Below are 15,719 nucleotides of genomic sequence, written 5' to 3'. Positions count from 1 at the left end.
AAAAGAGTAACTATATAGTGAGTAACTTCAAATTTCCCCCCCTTATTGTGAATGGGGCAGGGCCAGACTGGCTGTAGAGGGCACTAGGCATTTTCCCATTGGGCCGATAGGGTGGGTGCTGGTTTTAGACCGGTTGGGCCGTTTTTTTTTTTTTACTGGGGGTCAGTTTTGCAGCAGTGCTGCAAAATCGGCACTCTGTAACAAATACGCAGCACAGCAGCAGTATTTTCCACCACTTTACCCCTATCACCCCAGCAGTTCCGATCTTACAGCCAGGGCTGGTTTGTGGTTCCTGTCTGGCCCTGGAATCGGGAGATTGAGTGTAGGAAGCTGGGCCCACCATGCACAAAAGTCCAGACAATCCTTATTGGCTTACTTTGATTATTCCAAGTACTGTATTTGTGGTAGTGTGGTCGAGCAGCTTAGGCTTATCAGAAGGGAGTGTAAAGCATTTTCTGAACAATAAATGACACACACGCCCTCCAGAACAAATTTGAGGCCAATTAAAAAAATAACACTGATTTTTATAATATTTTAGTCACCAAGATCATAGATATCGGTAAGTTGTTTCGGAGTTAAAAAGTAGTAAAATAGTCATATAATGGTTTTTTAGGTATGAGCCTCGAACTCAATATTATTATTCTGTGGGAGGAAAGACATATACTGTATACAATATGCTTCAAGCGGTTTTAGAAGGTGCCCTTTATGACTTGTGGTGCTTGGGGACCAAGATCCAAAGAATCATCAACAGTTCTGGTTTTCCTGCTGTGGTATGTCAGAGTGCTGGCCGCGATGGTAGCCTTGAGCGCTACACGGTTTGGTCCAAAGTACCTGTATCAAAAAGGCTGCAAGTGAGGACAAGTCGGCAGAACTCAAAGGGGGCTCGGCTTGTGAGGGCCTCTGGAGCAAGGGGACTCATTTGGTGCTTGTGAACCTGGTGATGGGGCTCTGTACAGAGGTGTTTGGCCAGCTCGCCACTTGAATTGGAATCTCTCATGGTTCTCGGTCTTGACCGGCAGAGGGAAAGAAACTAACAGCAGGGACACTCTCTGTGTGACCTAGTTTGTCCTTGCGTCCCACAGGGGGCAAGTCGGTTTTGGCGGGGTTGGCGCCAGGACTGGACACTCAACAAGCCTTGGTTGTTGCTTATGTTCCGGTACTCATGGCCTGGTGCATTGGGCCTTCTAGAGGGTCTAGCATTGAAACTTACTTGAGAGCGAGGGCTGCCCTTTTGGAACCACTGTGACCTCTTTCTGGCGAGATGCTCCCTCAGTGGGCCAGATGGCCAGCAAAACAAAGTACTGGACTCATGCAGTCTGTGCCTGTAGATGTATAGGTGTGGCTACTTCACCCCAAGGGAAATACTAAGTGGTTGTTGAAGCACTGGATAGTCCTCCAAGGGTTTGAGGAGGATGTTCAGCTTCTGGCACGGTTGGTCCTGCAGTTGTCGAGGTTACCAGCCAGGCAGGGTTTAGTGTCCATTTCGGAGCAGGTCCTCAGTTCTTGCAATATCAGCTTTTCTTTCTCCTTCTTCTGTTCCCAGGTAGATAAACCTGTTGGTCTGGTGTCGAGGGGACCCCTAAATACTGGATTTAGGGGAGTGTAGGGTAGGAGCCAATGGGCTACCTACCCCATTCGTGTCAACACTCCCTTTATGACCACTTTCTAGCGAGGATTAGGTATAATCCTGACCCAGAGTTCCTCGTTTCACCAAAACCAAGATGGGGAAACCCTTCTTCAACTGTTCACTTCTAGTGGCCTACCTTAGTGGTGTGCACACCGTGCAAGTGTAACACACCATCTGACTGGCTAATTTCCTGCCTGCTCAGGGACTAAATGGGCCCCAGGGCAGGGGATGACATTCCCCAGGTCTTGGGGAAGTCAGTGTCGCATTTCAAAGATGGCAGAGGCTTTGAAGCTTCTGGCCTTGAAATGCTAAATAACTAGCCATCCTGCTGGAGGAGGTTGAACACCTTCCGCCAGAGCGCACATTGTTTCTGGCACTGAGAGCGTGGCTCTCACCTACACACGGGTCAGAAACGTTTCTTTGATGGCAGGTTAGTCCTTACCAGTCGTCAACACAATAGAGGATCATTCGATTTACAGGGTGCACCTCTAAGGTGCTCTCTAAATGTATGTCACAATAAATCCAATACTGGTATCAGTAAAAATTTATTGAGATGAGGTGTTTGATACTAAACACCATTATTTTCAATGAAGCCATTATCTAGCTGGGTAATTTGTGATGACCAGTGCTCATTACATACCTTTACCATGACTTTCTGATCACTTGTAATGTCTTAGTAATGGAACTAGACGTCACAGGTGCACATCTGCTTGTTCAAATGTAGTCTCACATGTAATATAATGCACCCTGACTTAGGGCTCTAAGGCCTGCTGTAGTGGTGACTCGCATATTACGTATGCAGTGTACTTGGGCTTTCCACACAAGGAGAGTGCAAAGTCATGTTTTCAGGATGGCTAGCACCATTTTACGCATCCTGTAATGGCCGTCTGCATGCAGATTTTGTTGGGGTCCCTTTGAGTGGCGTAATACCTGCGGCAGCCCATAGGGACCCTCCTCAGTACCCATGGTCTGGGTGCCATAGGTACCATTTACCAGGCGCGTAAAGGGGTGCTAAAGTCCTTGCAAATTGGGATACAATTGAACATGTTGCAGTTTTTAGGGAAAGATCAGTGGTGCCTGTTTAGCAGGGACCCAGTGCACGTCCAGTCAAGAACATCAGTACTAGTGGGCAAAAACTGGGGTGACCATGTAAAGAAGGGGCACTTTCCTACAAAGAGTAGTACCACTTATCATAAAGAAGGGGCACTTTCCTACAAAGAGTAGTACCACTTATCATATTTGATAGAGATGTATGGCAGTCATTAATAATGAGACATGATTTAATGAACCTTACTCGCTCTTACTTAAAAATACTAATGGACAATATTTATTTTACATATGCAGGTACAGTCACAGTGCTGAGGTACAAGTGCGCCTCCAGTTTTTGACGTGTGTTTTTTCAACACTTGGCTCACCGGACCACTTTAGTAAGTTTGGAAAAAGTTACTAAATATTTTTTACATTATGAAAGTGGTATTTGTTAACTAATTTCAAGGAAGAATATGTTCAGGAAAATGCAACAGCTGATGTCGAATATTATGTAAAATACACATACAAACACACACTGGCTTCTGTATGATGTATTGCTGGGCTTTTGTTGGTGTCGCGTTAATTAGGTTTTGTTAATTGTTAGTGTTTTGGTTTTGTGTTTTTATGTTGTCATGTTTTTTTAACATAATTTTGTTTCTAAATAAAAACATTGATCAAACAAACTTATTTCACCGTTCATTATTTTGCTTGCAAGTAACTCGACAGGTACAGTAAACAAAAGGTCAACATAAATAGTTCTTAAACAGTCTCCCCTTTGTCAACATATGTCTAACCTTGTTCCAAGATGTTTGGAGAACTCTCTGATAAAAACAACTGCAAATGGCACCCCAGCCTGGTCCGGAATATCAACCAGACTCCCATGAACATTAAATATAATGGCTTCTCCTTCCAATACCTGTATCTTTTTTTCATTTGTAGGCTCATCTTTAAACCTCAAACCAGTACAATTCATTAATATCAGAGGTTGATGAGTTACCCAGTTTTTAGCAATGTCCCTTCTTGCTAATATTAAATACAACTTACAGAACATTTCCTTATGTCTAGTTACATGTTACATCTGCGCTCAGCTCCTTTGCCGAGGAGAATGGGAGGCTGGCTCCGTGCCTGGCTGGGTTTCGGCCCAAGCACTCGACAGAGTCAGTGGTGGTGTCAGTATTAGACACCCTCAGAGAGGGTATGGACATGGGCAGATCTCAGGCGCTGGTCCTCCTTGACTTGTCCGCCGCTTTTGACACGGTGGATCATTCCATCTTGCTTTCCCGTGTCAAGGCGGCGGGCATAGGAGGCTCAGCCCTTATCTGGCTTTCATCCTTTTTGAGGGACCGGACCCAGGCGGTTCACCTTGGGGAGTTTTCAGCTACCCCCTGCCAGGTCCAGTGCGGTGTTCCCCAGGGCTCTTCTCTCTCTCCTTTACTATTTAATCTTTATATCGCCCCTCTTATCTTTGCCCTACAGCAGCTGGAGGTCACGGTATATAATTATGCCGACGACCTCCAGCTCATCTTCAATCTGTCTTCTACCCCTGACTCTATCTCTAACTTCCAATCTATCCTATTTTTCATCAGGGACTGGATGAATTTCAACCACCTGAAACTCAATCCCGATAAAACGGAACTTGTGGTGACGGGTGGTTGCTCCAGTCCCTGGAATTCTCTCTTTTGGCCCCCCCTCCTTTGGTTCTCCTCTTACACCTGTTCCCTCTGTTAAGACTCTTGGCATCAAGCTAAATGATAAACTCACTATGCACTCCCAGATTGGTTCGGTGGTTTCTTCCTGCTTTCTTACTCTCCGTACTATCCGCTCTATCTCTCGCTTCTTTTCTTTCTCTGCACTTAAACTAATTATGTCCGCACTGGTCCTGTCCCGCCTGGACTACGGGAACATCTTGTTCAATGGCATCCCTCAGTACAGCCTGCGTAAACTGCAATTAGTGCAGAACCAGGCTGCCCGCCTTGCCTTCGGTCTTCCCAAATTCCATCATACCTCCCCCCTCTTGAAAACCCTCCACTGGCTCCCTGTGCGGGAAAGTGCCTTGTTCAAATTAGGCTGCATGGCGTTTCAGGCCAGGACTGGCCTGGCCCCCCTTTTTATATCCTCCGCCATCAAGGCCTATGTCCCTGGCAGAGACCTTCGCTCCTCGGCACATCTTCTTTTAGCAGTCCCTCGCTACCGGAAAAAAAAACAGGGTGGCTCGAAATTTTCCACTCTTGCCCCCATGTTCTGGAACTCTCTCCCCTTCCATCTTAGGTCCCTCACCCAGTATTCTAGTTTCCGCAAAGCTCTGAAGACCTTTTTATTTTCTCAGGCTTTTCTACCGTAAGCCCTGCCTACCTTTCCAGTCGACGCCTTAGCAACTGCTCTTGCCCAGCTGGCTGCCTGCTACTTTAGCGCCAAGAAACCGCCCAGGTGTACGTTGCGCTTGATAAATATTTTAAACTTAAACTTAAATTGTCACCCTCACCCCAGATCTCCTGAATAGGAATATGCAGACCAAAATCCAATTTTAAAGCAGCAATCAGTTGAGCATGGGACTGAATTCAAAATACTTAGACTTGCATCTTCAAGTCCTATGAAAGAATAAGCCTGCTTTGTGTGCGCATATAATACATTTTGGTGACCAAACCAGGCCCACACGGAACAGTTTGGACCTTTGATGCTAAATTGTCTGTAAAATCTTGAGTTGTATCAACCTCAAATTAGATTGCATTGCCACCTCTCTGGGGTGCGCAAGTGCCTCCTTTTCAAACTCTCCCCAAAAAGTCAACACACTGTGTATCAGTATGCTAAATGTATTGCACACAGTGGTGCTACATAAGTGATGAACAGTTTTCTATAAATTTTTTCACCTGTACCCTCATGTCCAGGGGTGAATGGTCTTGTATATCATCACACTTAAAACCTTTACAGCTGGAAGCATGCTGAACACGAATATATTCACTGTTCAAAAGCCTTCCAACTGCCCCATCTATAAAATCATCCAGTTTTGAAATGCCAGTCAGTGCCCCTTCAGCTTTACCACTTCTTATAGCACATTTCCAAACAAAGTGAGGTTTCCTCAGTTACCCTTCTGTTTCAACCCACTTATTTTGAAGCAGGCCTTCAAGCCTCAAGCGCTTCTTCCACTGCTGGTGGTAGACCGCCTCTCTTCATGCTTCCATATAAGTAGTGTTGATGGGTGTGGTTGCCTATCCCTCAACGATCATGATAAACAAAAAGTTCCTTGCTAGGGTCATGTGCCCATTAATTGATCAGCTCTCTGAAGCTGTGCCTCACACTGGAGGGTGCATAAGACAGCATCAGTTCCCTTTAAGTTTGTATCTGGAGTCCATAAGAACCTCTTCCCCTTACTCATCTGGAAAGCTGCTTTACCTTTCCTTGAAAGAGCATGTGCCACCTATAGGTGGATTGGTATCTTCCTCTCTTTACGCATGATCTCAATAACATCAGGCGAATATGTCCTTCAGATTGTAGATACAAGGTATCCCATACCCCTCCTATTGATAGAGACTTCTGGCTGCAGATTCCTCTTCTTTAGAATATTCCCCTGGTGTCAGACTGGATCCAGTAACTTTATAGCAGTACCTCTGTGCGATGGTAGGTGGCACTGTGCTGCTCTACTCTGACTCCATTCCGCTGCCGAAATGGCATGCATCAGCCTATGTAGGCACCACTAACTGTAGTGACTTACAATTTTTCATGCCATGAAGTACAGATTCTGAGCTACCTCTTTTCTTGTTGAGACATTTTCCTCAATCCCAATTTTTTTTACAGTGTGGAAAGGCCATAGCCACTCCCAAAGTGACAGGTTTTAAGTGCTTAAAGTACTGTCTTAAACAAATGTCTTTGACAGATCTTCACTAAATTTGCCTGTGGTGCCTGAGTTCAGCCCAATGAATCCAAAGGTCTTACAACACCACAGGGTGAAACTCTACATCGCAAAGCAGTGGAATATTCTACGAAGTGACTGGTCCATGTCGAAATTTAGGTCCAGGTTCAGTTTGTGATCCAAATGTCCTCGGAGTTGTTCCAGAGGTGACTCTTCATCTTAATCCGTGTAAGTTGGAAAAAAACCACTTGACTTTGCCACTTAGCACCACTCACACTCCAATGAGAAGGCATGAGGCAGTACAGTACATCTCGATCTCGCTCTTAAAGTCGTTCAACTTAGGATCCAATCCTGCAACTTTTTCCAGAACAGTTTCCGAGGCGGTCTACCACTCCTAAGCTGATCGAAGAGTTCCGAGAAGCCATGATCCTATTCTTCAGATCTTTGGCCACTCCTTCTTGTGCACCTTCGGGCCCCACAAGGCTCAAAGGTTCGCCACCTGAGTTACCACCGGCAGGTTTTCCACTGAGGAGTTTGCTTCTTTACAACATCCTTATCTGTAGGGTGGTCTAAGTCCTTGACCTCTAGCTCCCCATCGTGAAGATTAAGACCAGGGTACTTATGAATGTTCTTAAGCCTGGGCAGACACCTACTGAGCCCCTCATACCATTTAGCGAAGCCCCTACAGAAGCCTGCTTCGGAAGGCTCAGGCCTTGTTTGCAGTTGAACCTGGAGAATAGGTGGAGTGCTGTTTGACCTGCAGGACGGCTTCTTCTATATATCGCATCAGCGATGCATGCAATTTGTGGTGGGAGAGGAGCATTTTCAGTTTGCTGTGCTCCACTTTGGTCTCACCAATGCCCCTCAGGTGTTCACGAAAGTGATGGCAATGGTGGCTGCAAATCTCCGGAGGTCAGGGAGGTCTTGCCTTACCCAGATGACTAGCTGTTGAAGGCATGCTCACCTCAGACACTCGTCAACCACCTCCTGCCAACCTCCAGTTATTTCTGAGGTTTACTATCAACCTGCAAAAGTCAGATGTTCCCTGTAAGGAAATGCCTCTTTTTGTATGGTCAACCCCAGTTTCTTTGACTGATGCTGCTGATTTTTCGACTTTGGAGTGCACCGAGGCCTTCTAACCGGGCCTCAGTCCCTGCCAGTGCCCTGACCCTAAAGTGCATGTCCAATTGGCTATACCCAATTGGGAATGGTTAACTTGACTATAAGCCCCTAGTATATGGTGCCCTGATACCCAGGGCATATTATGTTATCGGGGTACCTTAGGGCATGCAGCACCGGTTTTCCCACCTTGGTGGTCCCCAAGTAAAACTAGGCCCCCAGTGAGCCACTTTAGACTGGCAAAGCAATCATGCATAGCTTGCCTGACTTTACCCTTGACAGTAATGGAAAAGCCGCTACTTCCCCAGTACATGTGTAAGTCACCCTTTTGTCAGGCCTACCGAGTCCTTGGGTAGGGTGCGACATATGGCACAGGCAGAATATATATTTTACATGTTGTGACAGTAAATATGAGAAATCACAATTGTTACTGTGGAAAGACTTTGTTGTCCAATTGGCAAGTACAGGATTACACATAGACTCCTGAGCTGTGCTAATTCCTGAATGGTGCGAACAAAATGGGCACTCCAAGTTATCAAACAACTCGTTACATTAAGTCTAACTTCTATCTCAAGTCGAAATTAATGTAACTTGTTTCGGTGTGCAGCTTTTACAAAGCTGACACTTTGTTGCCTTTATAACTCCTGTGCCTTTCAGGGCGCACTTGCAGCCTATTCCAAGAGACAGCTTTCTGCCCTCCTTGAGAGACGTACTAACAACTCTCAGGAAAGAGAACCGTGATGGATTGCAAGCTAGGAAAGCATTACCTCCCTCTTGCAGGTAGCATCCTAGGTGTTAGCTCACAAAGGCAGGCTTCAAAGGAAAAGCTGCCTTTGAAGTTCAGATGTGTCACACTAGGGAGGAGGGCTGCCCCATTGTTTAGGCTGACAAGCTGGCACAGGGAACAGAGAGGAGAAAACAGTTGCCAAACCAGTTTCCCCAGGGGCGTGTAGTTCTGAGGTAGCCACACTCCATGGTAGGGCTAGTGAGGTCTGAACAGTGAAAGAGGGGTCTCCCCATCTTGGGAGTGAGCAGAATGGTGCATCCTGGGATAGCCAGATGCCTCACTCAAGAGGAAGCGGTCACCAGGTGGAAGGGAACCTGCTAGCCCATTGGCTACCAAATGCATCATGCCCAGGGGCATTTTGCGAACATAAAGGAGGCACTCCTAATACCCAAACCTCAGATCTCAACCGACTGGAAGAAGGACCGAAGGACTACCCTACTGCAGCGAGGGACCAGCAAAGAGAGACCTCACGGAAGAAGACTGCACCTGGTGGCTAGCAAGGGAAGGGACTGTACCTGCCAAGTCCTGCTCAAGGGAAAGCTGTCTTCAAAGCTTAGCAAAGCCAGGAGACTCCAAGGGTCAGCTTGCTAGCCTCTTGCTCATAGAATAGGGACAAAATAGCTGAAGAAGCCTGCTAGGGTAAGTTGGTAGCTCAACGTCTTCAAGTAACTACAATCGCAGCCATGCAGAAACAGGGACCAAGATCTGATGGACAGAGTGGCACCAGAGTTTGCTGAGCGGGGTGCCTTTGGAGAGCTGTTGGGACCCTCAAAAGACAAGTTATTGCCCCAGGAAGGATTGGCCTGTGAAAGCGACATTGTCTGACTGGTAGTCCAGTGAGTACTGAACTCCAGTCAAACAAAAAGGTCTCTGTTTCCAGATACCCAAGAGCCTTGCTCAAAAAGCGCAGTCAGCACACACTGGGGTTGACTGTGAGAAATATGTTAATGTGTATAAAAAAGGAAGGATTGCTCCTTTTTTAGGTGTCCCCTCACTCACCGGGGTTGCCCCACGGTGACATGCTTCATCATTGGGGCCATCCCAGTCCTCTACGGGCTGGGGCGTGCTACGACTTGCGAAGTTACGTAGGAGCACTTTTAAGGACTATGTGTGGTGCATGTGTAATTGTGGGGAGTGGACTATGTGATGTAGGTTAAAAATACCTGCCCAGTAGGTTTTCAATAAACTTTATTCTGGCCTCTAGGTGGTAATATTAAAAACGGGGTGGGGAGATAGGCTATCCTAAACTTAATGTGTTCAGATGTACCTATCAACTCCTATAGTTGACATGTTTCGTGCATACCCCAAGCACTTCTTCGGGACTACACAGGGACCAGCCCTGTGTTTGCCACTCCTTAACTCTTCAATGAGAATTTATAGAAATTAACTTTCAAATGCAGCAAACTCTATTAAGTGCATGCAACAATACCTACGTATTTTGTTCCAACAAACACGTGGTTCCTGAAAGATAAAAAACAACTTAAAAAGTCACGGGGTGAATACCCCCATATCTTATCACACATAGTTTGCAGGCAGAAAATGTGGTGATTTTCTGTGATCTAGAAACGGACATATTGACCGTGGTTGTTTTCATGCACAAAAACGTGATTCATTTCGCGCATTGTAACGTGATAAAAAACACACCTCTCTCAGTGACACACCCAAGCATTCATCTGTCGCACTCACTCATACATACTTTTCAAGAGACCTAACTGGGCCCCATGGAGTCGGAGGGGTATCGATATCCTAGCAACTCTGGTGGAAGAAAAAGCGAGGTTTGAAATACCCAGAAAAGCGGGCCGGATGGCGATATTAAACTCATCCTTTTTCGGGCCTCATCGCCCCTTTCTTACTTACTTGTGCACCGGATACCTCCTGTATTTGGGCACCTACTTGTGTCCCTCCGGTCCGGATGTTATCGGACTGGGGGTTACGGTGTTGTATTTAAAGGAGTGCCGTTCGCGTGTTTGTTTACGCTTCACGTGGAAACGCCCTTACGTAAACTAGAGCGTAACGTACCTTCCCTTTACACCTGCAGTCCTTGCGGCGGCCATCTTTGGTGTACCGTTTTCGTTTTCTTACTAAGGAAACGGTAAAAATTGGGACTATACGAACATAATTGTACCTAAAGGATAATTTAGAGTGTTATATGGGATATATTGCGTATTATCAGGCTAAATGTTGGCCGGGTAATTTTTAGTGCATCCATAACTTTTCAGCACGAAAAACGGTGGGGAAAGGATTTTCTATTTCATTTCCTTCCTTTTAATTTTGATATTTGGTACATCAAGTTAACCAATTATGCCCTATTGGTTATTTCCTAGTCTCTCACTTCAGTGATACAATTTACTAGGGATCGCAGAATGGGTCAAGTTACCTTCATCATGGTTCATGGACGGTTCGGGTCAATGGTGGTAATTACATTTAAGATGCTCGATTAGTCTATTACATTATGGGTCAGCTCTCCTAATGGCAAACCTTTCACATTTACTGGGTTAGCCGAATGGGTCAAGTCAGCGCCACCATGGTTCATGGACAGGTCGGGTCGATGGTGACATTTACATATGCGATGCTCAATGAGTCGTTTACTCTATGGGTCAACTCTCATATCTGCAAAAATATTCACATTTAGGTAAACTGTCCCCAGGGGATATCGTCATTTAATCCCACAATGTGCGAGCGGAGTCTGAACACCCAACGCTGTTCTTTTTCAAGTAGTTTCTTTTCCATGTCAGCATGGGGCTGTTGGATTTCCAGAACTACCCAACGCATGTCATTGGGTGTATGTGCCTTTTCCAAAAAGTGTGTGGTCATTTTTGTATTTGAGTGTTTGCACCTGAAGTTACTTCGATGTTCTACCATTCTCGTGTTTACCTTTCTGGTGGTCATTCCTATGTAGTGCAGATTGCACACACATGTGATCATGTATACGACCCCTGATGTATTACAATTTGAAAAGTTCTTCAGATCCCACACGAGGCCTGTGTTACATGTCACCTGTTTGGTAGTTTCGGTTAGGTGGCATACACTACAATTAGAACATGGGTGATGACCCACTGGCAATGGATGTAGTCGTCGGATCGGGCCCTCCATATTCCTTGGACGTGTATGTACCACCAGATCTTTTAGGTTTTTTCCTTTTCGATGACTGAACATAGGTTGGGTGATGTTCAAACCTCCACTATTCAATGTTTTCCAATGTTTTTTCACTATTTTTGTTACCTGCTGTGAAGCTACCGTATAGGTGGTGATACAGATGGGTCTTCTTTCAGAGGTATCTGTCGGTGGTTCCTTTTGTTTTGCTTCCAACAGTGCATTCCTGTTATTATTGGATGCTCTTTTCTTTGCTTTTTGGACAATCTTTTTGGGATACTGTCTTTGTTGTAGTTTTTCACAAAGCTCCTTGGCTTGTACTTCATAGTCACATTTCTCAGAACAGTTCCTCCTGAGCCGTAGGAACTGTCCAAAAGGCAGATTTTCCCGAAGCTGGCGTGGGTGAAAGCTCTCAAAGCTTAGCAGGCAATTCCTTGATGTAGGTTTAAAATGTGTTGTGGTAGTCAGTATCCCTCTTTCAGCCTTAATGTTTAGATCCAGAAAGACTAAATGTTCACGACTCATTGTTGAGGTGAACCTTAGAAAAGGGTCCTGTAGGTTCAGCCAATCAAGGAAAGCATTTGCCTCCTGCTCATTCCCATTCCAGATGAGGAAGACGTCATCAATAGAACGTCTCCACATCTGGATCTTGGTGGAGTAAGGGTTGTCTGTACTCAAGATTTTCTTTTTCTCTAGCCAGTGCACGTACAATCCCGCCACGCTCGGCGCGAAAGTGCTTCCCATGCTGGTTCCATGGGTCTGTTTATATATTGTTTGTTGGAAGAGGAAGAAATTCTCTGTTAGCGCCAAACGACAACATTCTAACACTACATGCCTTGGTGTTTTGTAATCCCATTCGTTCTCAAATAGGATGTCCTCCAGAATTTGTAGTGTCTCTCTATGGGGCAGGCTTGTATATAGGCTCTCCACGTCGAGACCGATTAAAATTTGCATGGAAGGGTCAAAAACTAGGTCCTTTATGAGGCACAACACTGACTTCGTGTCCTGTAAGTAGGTCTCTGTTTTTTGTACTATTGGTCTCAAGAATCCATCTGCAAACTTGGATAGGGGCTCTAGTATTGATCCGATCCCTGAGACGATTGGTCTCCCAGGTGGTTTCTCCAGTCTTTTGTGGATCTTCGGGATCGTATAAAAATACGGAGTCCTTGGATGTTTGTTATCCAGAAAATCCGCTTCCTTTTTGGTAAGCCAGTCATTTACCAGACATTCTTCCACCATCCCGGCAATCTCAATTCTCAGGCGTTCTGTCGGGTCCGCCCTCAGAACCTCATAATTCCTTTGGTCAGCTAGTAATCTCAGACATTCATTCTCATAATCTGTTGAGTTCTGTATCACAATAGCCCCGCCCTTATCGGCTGGCTTTATTGTAATGCTGGTGTCATTAGCTAGTTCGTAGATGGCTTCTTTTTCAACTCTACTGGTGTTATGAAATGTCTTTAGTGACCCGGTATCCAAGTCCGTCACGTCCTTCAGGAATGCCTTTTCAAATGCCAGTAGTTCCACTGGTAGACTGTTAGTAGGGGGGGTGAAAGAGGATTTTTTCTTCAGTCCTGTGTCACTCACAGTTCCCACTGGTTGCGGTTTATCTTTAAAATAAACCTGTAGTTTTATACTGCGAACAAATTCCTTCAACTCACAGTACAGTTTAAATTTATCCAAATTTGTGGTGGGGACAAATCCTAGGCCTTTTTCCAACACCCTGTTTTGAACGGGTGTTAAAACTTTATCAGAGAGGTTCACCACTAGGCTCAGATGTTGCTGGTTGATGGTGTTGTTACCGGTCCTTGGCTCCTTGTGTGCGTTCTGCTGGTTTCCAGAGGTTGGGCCCATTGTACTTGCTGTCCTCTGGTTTTTCCTCGGCCTGGTCTTTTGCCCCTCCCTAAAAAAGGCTGTTGTGGCATGCCTTGCATCTGGGTGTTGTCCCAGAACGGGAACGGTTGTTGTGGGTATGGTTGTTGAAACGGGGGATGCCCGTAGAAAAACTGTGGTGGAGGACCCTGGTAGGGTTGCCAGGAGTTTCCTCTGTCATTCTCCTCCCCGCTCTGCCTCGTCTATTTCGTGGTTGGTTACGGTTGTAACTATTGTCAGAAGAGTCAGATCCTGTGTCCGAACCGCCACTGTCACTGCTGTAGCCTGGGTTCCTGCCAGAAAGTACATACTCAGCTTTTATGTATGGGTATACCTTTTCATGAGAGAAAGTTTTCTTATCTTTGTAGAACTTTGTATATTTTGTGTCTTTTAGTGATACTTCGAATTCAGTCATTGACTTATTCAGTTCGTCCAATCTTTTCTTAAGTTCAGCTGGTGATTGATAGGATTTTAATTTAACTTCCAAATCTTGGATCTGCACCTTCAGTGCCTCAGCTCTGCCTCAGCTCTGCGTGCAGCTGTTTTCACAATTAGGACTAGCCAGTCCCTTGTACAGTGCCAACTGATCAGTGACCAGTCTTTTTTGAAAATGAGATCATCTTGGAAGATGAATGGTTCATTGTTTACTATAAGGCCACGGGGTGCTGCGGCTACTGAACTCCAGCCAGTCCACAGAGGACCTTTTCGGACGTCGACCTAAAACCAGGAGATCTGCACATCATTGTGAACTGAGGTGAACCAGCTGGAAGACCCTGCCGCCCGCGTCACATCCACAGCATCCTGAGAGCATCTTCAGCGCCTTCATCCCTTGCATGTCAGATCTGCTCCCCTTGGAGCAGCTATCCCTGACTCCGCCACAGTAACTGCTCTTGCCTGTGTCTTGCTGTGTTTGCCTTATGCTAATTTAAAGATTGCACTGCTGTATCTTTTTTCGTGTTATTAACCTTAGTTCAACTTGCCTTTTTGCTCTCCTACTATTGCGTTTTCGTTTTGAACCGTGTGGTTTAGGAGCCACTCACACCTTTCCTGCCCGCTCCTTCCCCACCTTTTGCTCTTCTTCTTCTTGCCTCCACCCCTCCCAGGACCGGACCTCCTTAAAGGAGGTCGCAGAGAGGCTGCACAGGGGACACGCACCGCTGGTACGCCAAAGGCAGGCCAGTCTGTGTCCGTCCGCGTTTGGAACACGCCCAGTGCCAGGAACCCTCGCCCTCTGGCCTCCCACATATGCTCATCCCCAGAACTCCAAGTCCTGGACCGTAGAATCTGCAACAACTGCTGCCTCGCATCTCCTTGTTAAATGGTAGGATCTTTCATATGCCACCTTTGTCTCTTCACCTGCAACTCAGGACCTCCCATGGAAACCAGAACTACTCCACTGCCTCCTACCCAATGCCCGATAACGCTGCAAACATGACACTGAAATCTGGGACACCATCACCACCCTCACCCTGACGTTATATTCATCACAGAGACCTGGCTCAACCCCTCCTCCACCTCTGATATCGCCATAGGACACCCAGCGGCTACAAGATGAGACACCAGGACTGCACCAGCAAACATGGAAGTGACATTGCCGCCATTCAGAAAGAGACTATCCATTGCACTACCACCGAAGAAGACACTACATCGATCATGGAGTCCCTCAACTTCAACTCCAAACCGACAGCAGAATGACCATCAGATGCACCCTCACCTACAGATCCCTAGGACGATGCCTGGCTTCTGCAATGCCATTCCTGTATTCATCGTTCCATTCGTCATAGACTCCAAGCACTACATCTTCCTTGACTACCTCAACTTCCACCTCGATGACCTCAAAGACGCAAACACTGTCAACCTCCTGTAAAGCATGAGCAACATCTGCCTCATCCAACTGGTCATCAACCCCACACATATCACTGGACACACCCTTGACACAATATTCAGTGACAGTCCGGTACCGCCATGTCACCTAACTGACCTGGACCGACCACGCCGTCATCCAAATAATCTTCGCAGGATCCCCATGCACTACCACGAAGCCTTCTCGTTCCTCCGACCTTAGCTGGACAAAGTGACTGAGATCCAGTGCACGGGCACCTTCAGAACCACCCATCCCAACTCTGCAACCAACCTGGAACAGGTCGTCAAGAACTCTCCAGCCTGGATCACCAACTGCGCCGACAGTCGCCCCTATCAAGCCTGCCAATACTAGGAAATCTATCAAACAAGCCAGCTGGTATACACTAGAACTCAGGACCATGGAACACAACTGCAAACACCCAGCAAGACAATGGTGCACCAGCTAAAATTGCACAGACTGAGCCACCTACAAGCCAGCCCTCTGC

General features: G+C 46.3%; 1 protein-coding gene across 2 annotated transcripts in view; it reads left to right on the top strand.

The window, feature by feature from the left end:
• The window catches only part of USP34 (ubiquitin specific peptidase 34), a 2,709,276-nt gene that overhangs the window by 499,933 nt on the left and 2,193,624 nt on the right, over positions 1–15,719 (top strand). For both annotated transcript variants that reach the window (XM_086927486.1, XM_086927485.1), the window contains exon 20: positions 2,972–3,054. In XM_086927486.1, coding sequence (XP_086783612.1) covers positions 2,972–3,054 — 83 coding nt within the window. The remainder of the gene's footprint in view (positions 1–2,971; positions 3,055–15,719) is intronic.

The sequence above is a fragment of the Lissotriton vulgaris genome, chromosome 6 (assembly GCF_964263255.1).
Source record: "Lissotriton vulgaris chromosome 6, aLisVul1.2, whole genome shotgun sequence".
Lineage (NCBI taxonomy): Eukaryota > Metazoa > Chordata > Amphibia > Caudata > Salamandridae > Lissotriton > Lissotriton vulgaris.
Note: the sequence above shows the minus strand (reverse complement) of the source record. Positions and strands in the feature narration are given on the sequence as shown.